This window comes from Lingula anatina, chromosome 7 (assembly GCF_051362555.1).
Source record: "Lingula anatina isolate TDL-2025a chromosome 7, LinAna3.0, whole genome shotgun sequence".
Lineage (NCBI taxonomy): Eukaryota > Metazoa > Brachiopoda > Lingulata > Lingulida > Lingulidae > Lingula > Lingula anatina.
In genome coordinates this window covers 21,347,625-21,358,636 of record NC_141773.1, presented here as the reverse complement: position 1 = coordinate 21,358,636, position 11,012 = coordinate 21,347,625, and the positions used below count along the sequence as shown (strand labels likewise).

Sequence of the window (11,012 nt, the reverse complement as noted above, 5' to 3'; positions counted from 1 at the left end):
ACAGTACGCAATGTGTGCTCACAAAATATTGAATCTGTCCCGATAAAATAGAGATACAATTATTTATTACAAAGTTCCATCGGAATTCACTATTGATTAATCTTGTAATTATCAATTAATTACGTTCAGATGTGATAAAGTGTTATCGAGTGATTATGTTATTGGGCATGTTTGTGCTACCTTGTAAACAGCGGTCTTATTGAAATCATAAGGGTGCGACGACATGGTGTCTCTTGTGATATGGCGGGGACCTGAGAGAATGCACAACAGAGAGAGAGAGAGAGAGAGAGAGAGAGAGAAGGGGGAAAGAGAGAGAGAGAGAGAGGAGGAGGGGGGTTGCTGAATTATAGTGAACAGATGTATACATATCTATGGTAAAGTTAGTAATATACATATAGCGCGGACAGAATGAGGGAGAGGGGGTGGGGAGGAGGGGGGAGGGGGGAGAAAGGGGAGGGAGGAGGGAGAGCTAGGGGGTGGGGAGAGGAGGCGGGGAAGGTGGGAGGGAGAGGGAGCAGGGAGACAGAGACAGAGGCAATGACGGTGATGCATGGTGGTGGAGAATGTTGAAGAGGTTTAATTCTTGTAGAGAGTGGCATGCAGATACTACCTTGTACATGGAGCTGACAATATTCTGGGGGCGAGAGGGAGTGCATTAAAGGGGGAGGGGGTAAGTGGTGGACCGGGATGACGGAAGACGTAGGGGGGGGTTGGGGGGTGGTGAATCATTGCAAAAAGATGCATGCAATTGTTAAACAAGTGGCTATATTAAAACTCCGTGTGATGATGCTTACTATGTGATAATGTCGTCAACCCTGATCGACTTTGTTCAGTGTTTACGCATACTGATGATACTGGTGTTCCAAATAAGGATCCAGTGAAAGCAGGGTCCAGGATATCAGTATGGATTTGTAAAAAAAAATCTCTTGAAACATACAACTCATAGGGTCACATGTCACACCCGTTCCCTTTTTAATACTGTGTACGTTATTAGCATATTGCAGTGAAAATGATGCATCAATGAGTAGCTGATTTCATATAGAGATTGAAAGCGAAATGATAGAAGTCGAACAATCATTTACTATGAGTGCACACCTGTGGCTTAAGTCTGTTGATTTTTGACGTCATGTATTGAACTCGCGACCACGCATGCATGCACGCGCGCACACGCTCTATTAACCGCGCACACTCAACCACGCCACTGAAGTATATGGGTCCAATATACTTCCATGGTCACGTTAACCGAAGATTATCCCCACGCTTCCAAAACGAAAATGTGTGATTCAACTTGTTGAAAGGTGCCTGGTGGCTAACTTTTATACATGTACAGCGGATAGATCCTAAATAACAAGAATTGTAAACTCAACTAATGTATATGTCAAGCCACAATTTCTTTAAAAGTAGACAAATAGAGAGTAGACATATCACACTTCACAAAATAAATCAAGCTAGTCCTTGGATTTAAAAACCATTATCAAGGTCAATCATTGTACAATTGCACTTTGCAAACAGAAATGCCTTATTTTTTATTATCTATTAAAGGTCTTCTTCACTTACATGACAAAATCTCCCGGTATTTCATTTTTAAGTGAACAAGTCGAACATAAACCGCATCCACACACACCTAAATATGTAGGAGACACGAATGTTAAGTGCCATTGTCTCACGAAATAAAAAGTTGTTTTTTTACTCTGATATATCTGATTATTCCACCCACCAGAACAAAAATTATTTGTTAGGATAACCGGTACGGTATTTAAACCAAGAATCCATATACATCTACCTCACTTTAAGCCGACCAATCCTCATCGTCACTAATGCGCAAAATCCCTTTATATATTTTTCAGTTATTTCATATAAATCCAACGTGCAAGATAATCACCATCTTCATTAATATGTAATCTCAACCAACACCAACTGAAAAACTGATATGTGCCAATGCGGCAAACGTGGCGGTTTTTAACGTCATCTGGACTTGAATAATTGAAATTGCTGTTCATTCATTGCTGAGCTGTGATGAGCTGGCAATACAGACCAGAGAAAAGACGCCTGGACAACCGCATCTTTGAGAAGAGGTCAGTATACATATTAAAAATATTCTTAAAATCTGTAGAGGTGTACATGCGTTTAGGCTTAAATACTGAATGTTGAAGTTTCGATTTTATGTCGCATTTTAGCGTAGTTGCGAAAGTTTTTCTTTTCAATATTCCCTTGTATGATTTTCTTGAAGAATGTTAATTTTTTGTCTCTAATCAGGTATTCAGTATTATTCCATTGTTGTAATTATCCAATCCTGGAGCATTTCCTTAATTTCTGCTAAATTTAGATAAAAGGTTATATTCAGATAGAATGAACATATTTATCTTCCTTAAAGTCTGTCCGTCGAAAAAATGGTATTTTAATGACATTATCGGAATAAACCTCGGTGATTTTGGAATTCTGCACATCACATTTGGAGAGGTTTATAGAGAGCGCAGTTGATTTATCATAATACGCGTGACAAAGAACAAAACTCGCAGTTGGCTTAGTCATTACGGGTGTTTGATCAGTTTAATTACAGCATCTGTTAGCGAAAGTTTCGCAGACGACACGAGGGCCGTTATTGGGAGTCTTTCAACAACGGATTACGGGCCTCTCTCAATCTGCCTCATAAAATGCATTTCTGTCTTTAATTTGAAAAATTATTACATTTGATACATTGCAAAATAATGCAAATATTCTGGAGATCTACCAGCCCACACGAAATGTAGAACACAAGTGCTTGCGCCCATTCCCGCTCATGGAATTCTTCGTGGCTTAAACTTGTTGAAAATGTCTTCTGTATGTTCTCGGCTTTTATTCAACTGTGGAAAGTAATAAGCAGATTTTTACATGTTGACGTAATGCCACAATCACAGACGACCAGTTTTAAAAGTTTGAAATTATCGTTGCGTAAAAGCGACCTATTATGTATCACGTGATCAATTAACCTTGTTTGCCAGTTTAGCATATAAGATTTATATTTATATATCACTTTATTACTTATAAAAATTTATCATAATAAACTGATTACAAAATCTCCCCTAAGAATTTTTTCCTCAAGAATATATTTCTACCGTTTTCTCTGTTATTAATGTTGTACATTAAATGAGTTTACCAACTTTTAAAAGACCGCGAGGCTACAATTATTTTTTAATTTCACTTTGATTTTAAAGTTCATTTTTATATATAGAAAAACTCTACAAAGCTGTTAACTCTACGCACCCTTTACGCTCAGTACATGTGTCATGGAGCAACACGCAATAAGCACTATGAAATCGACAAGCCTCAAATTTAAAATTGAATGAATTTTGAATAACACCAATTTTTCCTATATACATATATATATTATTTCTACTTGTGTTTTAGCACCACTTCTGGAGGGTCAATGCAAACTACAATAAGCAGACACCAGCGCATGATGGATTACAAAGAAAAGCTCCGATTAAAGGGCAAAATGTTAGTTCGTTCCATCACCTTCATGTCACGTGGACAGCGGCGCATTATAGCCCTCCTAGGTCTCGTGGCCGTCGTCATGGTGTGCGGACTTCTCATCATCACTTCCGGTACCGCGCAAGCTGACGTCACTGTGACGGAAGCACCAGTTGACACATTTGACTATGACGGATTTGAGAGAAAAGTGCGGCAGCTCTTAGACATCTATAAAGTGAACAGTGACCCGGTTATGAAAGTACGTTTTGTTCAGAATCCCATTACAATGGTGTACGAACTTGTCGGCAAGCCGTTCATTTGGTTATTTTGGGAGGGTCCTCTGCGTCCTGCCTATATCGACTTGTGTATTCTTAGCATAATTTGCCACAATGAGAAAGATTTCCACATCAAAGTCTTCAACTCGACCCAGTTTGCACAGAGCGTGGACTACCTGCAACCCATGTACCATTCCCTTAACCCCGCCCACAAATCAGATTACTTCCGGGCGGCGATTCTTTCTAACTATGGCGGGATGTATTTTGATGTGGATACCATCAGTTTTAAGAGCATGAGGGAATACCTAGACTTGCTGGGCAGTAATGACATCGTGGGTTCTAGACGCCCATCAGGAGAATTCCATGTCGGGAATATGGGCCCATTTCGCATGCAGACGGAGTTTACCAAAAACTGGATTATGAAAATTCACCAAACTCGATTTAACACGGCACACAAAGCTCTGGCGTCTGGGGCCGATCCCTTTAAAGGCACGGAACTGGGTACCGAAACTGCCCAGCCTGTTTTTGAGGAACAACTGGGCCTTGGGTTACGGTTCCATAACATTGAAGGCTCCGAGGCGTGGTTTCAGTTTAGTACCGCAGATCTCATGAGCGACCAACGAGATCTCGCTAAGGAAATGAACGAGACCCATCTGATCGTACTGCAAAACAAAGACTACTTAGAGGGATTCCGTAGAATGGACTTAAGCGCGGTCTTGCGTTCTAAATTAGGTGTAGCTCAACTTTTAAGGCGTAGTTTACAAAAATGTGCGGATGATATTGGACTCGTATAGTTTTGTAACAACGCGACATTTTTAAATAATAATTGTCAAATTAGAAAGCGATAACAAAAAATATTATCTTTAAAGCTAAAATTGTAATGCGAAACAATTTTCTCATAAAACTAATACCAAATCATTGTCCAGAGCTTTTTTGTAAAAAGTTCTTCAAGTGAACACGATAATTTTTCATGGATTCAAGGCATACAATATGTCGTAGACTATAGAGGTTTTCTCATAAAGGGGTTAGAAAATAATTTAGCGACAGTATGCATGTGTAGATAATCGGTTAGTTGAAACTATGTTGTTTCAAATTAACACTTACATATAATGTTTTACATTAAATGGAATATGAAGGAAAAATAATAAAACTGTATTATTAATTTTATTATTATTATTATTATTATTATTATTATTATTATTGTCAATAGAGACAACGAAAACAAGTGGACCGCAAACAGAATTTGAGTTCCAAAGGCATTGTGTTAAGCACGTAAAAAGACACAGTAAATGCCCAAATAGGGGTAGTAGGCGGACCAAGGTCGAGAAATGAGAATATCTGAATTAATCCGTATCACATTACTGTCCCAAGAATGACAGTCACACCCCCATTCAAAGTTTCAGTCACAGAACGCATCCAGAGATTTTTGACGATTCAAAAAATAACGGATTTAATTTCATGGACATGCTTGTACCAAACAGAACTTTGTTGTATATGTACTGGTGTAAACCTACTGGTGCCATCCGTGCATACATATTTGTAGTATTATTTTTACAACAGGAAACGGCTGTTTATACACGATATATGCTGTCTATGCAAAAAAAAAAGTGTTTTGGAGGGCAAAAAGTGCCATTTGGTACGGTTTAGAACTACAATTCAGCTAGGCAATTCTAATTTCAAGAGGGGGAAATTAGCCTACAGGATAAGGTATTCGGCAACCATAGATGTGAACAGGTTAGGGTAAGTGTGGCGTAGGTTGGTTTGAAAACCTAGGACGGGGCTCATTTGTACGAATTAATTGGAACCCCACTTTTCACTGTTTGACATTGATGACACCTAAGCCATTTTATCCAGGTTGACCCCTTCTAGTACAGTTACATGGCTTCACACACACACATAAACACACACACACATAAACACATGTACACTAACACACGACAAAAGAAATACGTCTGGTGGCAATGTATATGTATGCTTTAGTCTTGTTTATTGTCCTTCCAACAACTTGATTTCTAATGCGAATTCCAATTCAAGACTTCCCTCCCAAATTTTTCCTTCAGTAAAAATATCACTTCGAACCAGGCCGACGTGTTACATATGTATATGAATATTTTATTGGCACACAACAGATAAGACTAATATTGGAAAAACCAGAGCTGTCGACTGCCAATGTTTTATTCAGAGATTGTACGTGTTCATGCCGCCATATTTGCTGACAGGTGTGCCAGATGGGACGTTTTTCGTGTAAGATTAATATTACTAGCACTGTAAATCTACAACAAAATAATCTTCGACCCCGTTAAACTGACGCAAATATACTTGGCTTTAAGTATATCATACGCTTTCATGAATTGTCCAAAAAAAAAAAAAAAGATTACTAACCGATTTTCTTGTGTAAATATTTCAAAAGCGTTAACATTAACTCGACTTAAAATTCAGAAGGACATAAAGCGGCATATTATCAATACATATAGTTATCCAATTACATGCAATTTTTACATGGCCTATACAGTACGCATGAAGCGTATTACTTTACCTACCTCTGTGGAGCCATGAAGTGACCTGTAGTAGATCAACATACATCTGGATTCACTTTGTTCTTATCAACTGAATTCACAATCCCTGAAACGTCCAGAAAATTAGTAAGCTCGATGTTTTTTAAAGAAAAGGTTGTTAAGTGATATTTTTCTCAAACTTAGGGACAATTTCTGGGATCCCCAGAGAAAAAATTAAAATACATATACTACATGTGTATGTATCTTGCTGTTGAATTTTGTTGCAGACCAATAGTACGTGGATGTTCGTTATCCCTCTTTTTCAAATTTCGAATACATTGATTTTAGTTCATCTTGCGATTTCTCAAAACTTAACAGATGTCTTTTGGGGGGCATATAGGAGCCAAAGGGACCGCCTGTACGTCTGATTTTCACGTTAATTAAGTATCTCTCCAGAAACATTCATCACATTTTGATGACACAGTGTGTAAACACGTTAAGATACGAGGACCACATCTATAATGTAACGAGAAATCTTATTAATAAGGTCGATATTTGCCGACATGAAATTGAAACGCCAGCACGTGCGTTATGAAATGATTCCATGTGCCACTCCATAAAACACTGACTACCGCATGTTTTTAGAGGACTTAAAGTCACCCACAGAGGGCCAACATACCTTCATCGTTACGTCGCGGGGATCGGTATTAATATCGTAATCTCTTAATCGCTTTAAGCTGTCCGTAATTAATTGATAATAGTATTGTTAATTTCGCGGGTGGAAATGTTGATGATTAATTGTCTGTATTGCAGCGGGGAGACTGGTGTGTTATTTGTGATGCGAGACGCGGGGCGCCTTGCAATCAGCTGTCCAAAAATGTGTCACTGTTCTTACCTTCCATACATTTATTGTCTCTAAACAAGCTTATAGGATTCTACAATCTGTTAGGATTCGTTTTTGATGACCTAAGGTAGTCGCTACTTCAGTCTGCCACACTTTTGAACGTTCTCATGAAACAAAATATTCAGTTCTCGAATGTTAAAATCGGATTTTTAGGGCTTGTTGCTTGTTGGGGTATTTTCTTTTTTTTTTTCACAAAAGAAATATTGCTGTCTCTTTGACAGGGCCTACATATACATTGTATATTGAATTCTACACATCCCAGGGCAAGATGAAATATCACTTTAACGGGTACATGTATTTAATCAACTGTAGCAAGGAGAACAATCACATTTATATACCATGTTTAATCCTATTATGTTAACATATTTATTGTTAAATAATATTGTAAAAGAAACATAAAAATTCAGCTTAACGCGGGTGTCACTGTATTATACCAGTATTTGCGGAAAGTTCTCGCAAACATTTTAAAGTCTGACATATTTATTGATCGCATCATGATTAGTCAAATGATTCGCGTCAGTCTAAGAGACAATATATGAAAAGTGTTTAAATGCTTGGTATCTGAAAATTCAATTACACTTATAGCACTGTAAGCGTCTTTCATGGAAGCTCAAATTTCTGATACATTACTGTCCATCTTAAGCAACATTTTCTGGCAAGACACGTAAACGGCACGTAAATTGGCTTAACTATACGCGAGATATTGACTCCAGAAACTGTCAACCAATCACTAAAAATGCTTTGCTCCTGACTCAGAAAACTATAAACAAGTCAAAGAAAATTGTCAACATCACCAACGGGTCTGGTTGATTTTAATCATACCACGTAGGTTATGGAGCAGATAAATGAGACCCAAACAACATATATCGATTTACCTTCAAACTCTTCAGCGCTGCGTCCCCCACTGAGGGACAATATTGCCATTAAATTTCACTTGATAAAAATATAATAGGGACTCCGGAATCCATTTTTATCTCCTTAAACAAATCAAAGTATCCTGAATAGGCCCAGCTGTCACTCTGTGTGTTCGATACATATGAATTATAGCAGGAGGACTTTTCTTGAAGGTTCTTTGGTTTATGTACTTTTAGACCGCGATGGGACTGGTTAAGATGCACGATGAATAAATGAATTAATAAATAGATAAACAGATTGATGAAAATCGCCCATTGACATTTTAGTGTGCACCAGAAGGTCTTTGGGAATACATTAGTCACACTATTTATAATTTATAATTCTCCTTTCATTTTACTTCCTGAATCGAGAGGGGACCAGAGATGCGTTTTACTAAAAAAAAAAATAAATAAATAAAAAAGAACAGTTAAATATGAGATTACATAATATAATAAGTTTTTTAATCAAAACATGTCCGGCGAGCCTAGTGAGAGTTTGAGTACAGTGTGTGTGTGTGTGTGTGTGTGTGTGTGTGTGTGTGCCCCTGTCTCTCTCCCCCCTCTCTCTATATATATGTGTTTCTTTTCCATTCATTAAACCAGTAGAATTGGACAAGATATCCTTTAAACAAAAGGTATAAACTGTCCATATGGGACCGGGAATGTCCTGTAATGTTCACTGACGTAAAACGTTTTTATACGGAGACGTCCCACAGGTAATGGACACTGTTGCTCAGTCAAACCCCGTGTCTTGGAGATAGCATTTTAGTTAGCCTGAGCTCATACCGGTAACGATAAAAAACGTCGTACTGGTGATCTATGTACGGGGTATGGGGGTAATGACTGGTGCTTACTTAACATTAAACAATTCACGTAAACATTAAGACTGATTGGCAGTGATTTAAATAAAATCAGTGACCCTTCCTACCCGGGAGACGTCAGCCAGGTAGTTGAGGAGCAACCCGGAGCACGACTACAGCGTCCCATTATTATTAATAAATACTTAACTCGGTGATTACGACGAAACCCCGTTTAATCTTAATTGTTTCTTAATCAGAAATGTAAGCACAATTTGGGTCATCGCAGGAGCCGATTTTAATCTAAACGTTGCATTTGATCGGCCCTTTCAGCACGTAAACAAAAGCCAGAGGATTAAGCTCTTTCTTATTCTAGAGACGGAGTCATTCTAATGATTAACTTGTTCCTAAACGAATTAAAATGATTGCGTTATCAGGCCCGTGGAAAAAGAGGAGAGCCGCTTTTAATTGAGATATTATCGAGGTTTGAAGTTGGAGGCCCGCTCGAAAAAGGACGAGGAATGTGAAGTATGGTAATTCAGCGCACGTGCATGTTTCGGTTCTGACGCAAACCTTTAAAAAAGAGCTTGGATTTTTTGGTTCATTCTGGTATTTCAATTTCTTTAATTCATATTAATATTTACTCTCCGTGTAATATTCCGATTATTTTTATTTCAAATGGAAAGAAAGTTCGGATTTCCACCTTGATTTGACAGATCCAAAGCTCATATGTCACTGGAATGCGAGTATCATCATTCTGCGAGGCTCTGCTCAATCGGGAAACAAACAAGATCAAACACAGCGTAATCCCACCTCAGAGAATCTCCCCTAACTTGTATCACCGTCCGCGCTAAATATTACTCTCTCTGTAATCCCCCGCACCTGCAGGCCTTCGGAATGTCATTTATAACAGTTCTAAGGCTGAAGACTTCAGTTTAAGAAATATAATGTCATTTTAATCTCAGTATACGGAGTTCAACAGCAAATCATGCCGAGTGTAAACGATAGCAGTAATCCAACAATTGTTTGAATGGATTTATAGGCATAATGCGCCGATAATCGCTGTATAATAAATCTAATCAAGGTGTGTGATCAACTTGCCACTTGACGATGTTAACACAGGTGAGAGACGCGATACGCTTTATCAGGGGCCGGGGCCCCGATACAAACACCGACAGGTCCAACTAGGCATAATACGAACGCATCAACCACTATCCGTGATCAGGGCGTAGTGATAAGATGAAGTGGCCCTGAAAAGGGCATTACGTTTTGGTATACGTTTACATGAAACATGAGGAGAAATAATGAAGTGGACAGCTCGTCAAATGAGCAAAGATCACACGTTCCTGCTTACATGAATTGCAGGGAGGGGATTAATGACGGTCTCTATGGATTAAATGTGGCAAATTGCTGCTGCAAGTTTTTCACACGGGCACGTCCGTCGTAATGCCTTTGTATATAAGGTGTTACTTTAAGACTTGTTTGTTTCAATTAATGCTGGTCAGCAACGCCACGATTAATGATGTGCGTCTGATGCTTTTACCTCCAGTGCATTTTCACCAGGGGCATTGTAAAAAGTTATCACTGAATTAATTTGCGCAGCATTTTAACAGAAAATTATTGGGATATAATTGGTCAAAATTAATATCGATAACATTAACATCTTAAAGAGTTATCTTTTACTGTTATTTTACATTTGGGCTTAATTGATTAGTAAAAGTTTATATTTAGGACGTAGCGATCAGTGTCAGAAGCGTCCCATCTTCAAGACATTCTCTCTTTGTTTACAGCGGGTTTGAAATGACGGAGTAAAACGTGACGTTTCAGAGACCGAATTCCGAGAATTCATCAACAGCCAGTGTAACTGACAGGAGACCTTATCGTACGTTCTGGCGGGTAATTACGATTTTGCAATTGCCCAAATTAAGTCGAAAATGAAGCTAATCTTCCAACTGGCTTTTCTTCAGGGAGTAGACGAGAGCGACCCGTCGCTATTGATTCCACTGAGCTGCCTAAACTGCCGCGAATGGCATCTCGTGCCAAGGGACCACTTCGACTTCTTCCCCTGATTGCTAGGCCCATTAATTCCACACATTACACTTTCCCTTGTCTCAGATATTATCCACTGCCAGGGCCCTGAATTAAGAACCTTTGGGCCCTTTTCTGAATCCCCACCGAGGCGAATTTTTTACTCGGAG

At 38.7% G+C, this 11,012-nt stretch overlaps 1 protein-coding gene across 1 annotated transcript; it reads left to right on the top strand.

Annotated features, from left to right (window-relative positions):
* The first annotated feature begins 1,866 nt into the window (after positions 1-1,866).
* On the top strand, positions 1,867-4,892 carry LOC106158672 (uncharacterized). Its single transcript, XM_013534751.2, has 2 exons — positions 1,867-2,075; positions 3,388-4,892. The coding sequence occupies exons 1-2, from the start codon at positions 2,017-2,019 to the stop codon at positions 4,517-4,519; spliced, it is 1,191 nt and encodes a 396-aa protein (XP_013390205.2). The 5' UTR covers positions 1,867-2,016; the 3' UTR covers positions 4,520-4,892.
* The last annotated feature ends 6,120 nt before the right edge of the window (positions 4,893-11,012 follow it).

What these genes read in the sequence shown, in the direction of transcription:
- LOC106158672 (XM_013534751.2), top strand. Translation starts at nt 2,017, where the DNA reads ATGAGCTGGCAATACAGACCAGAGAAAAGACGCCTGGACAACCGCATC. An exon ending in AACCGCATCTTTGAGAAGAG is followed by an intron (nt 2,076 to 3,387) that starts GTCAGTATACAT and finishes CTTGTGTTTTAG; the next exon opens with CACCACTTCTGGAGGGTCAA.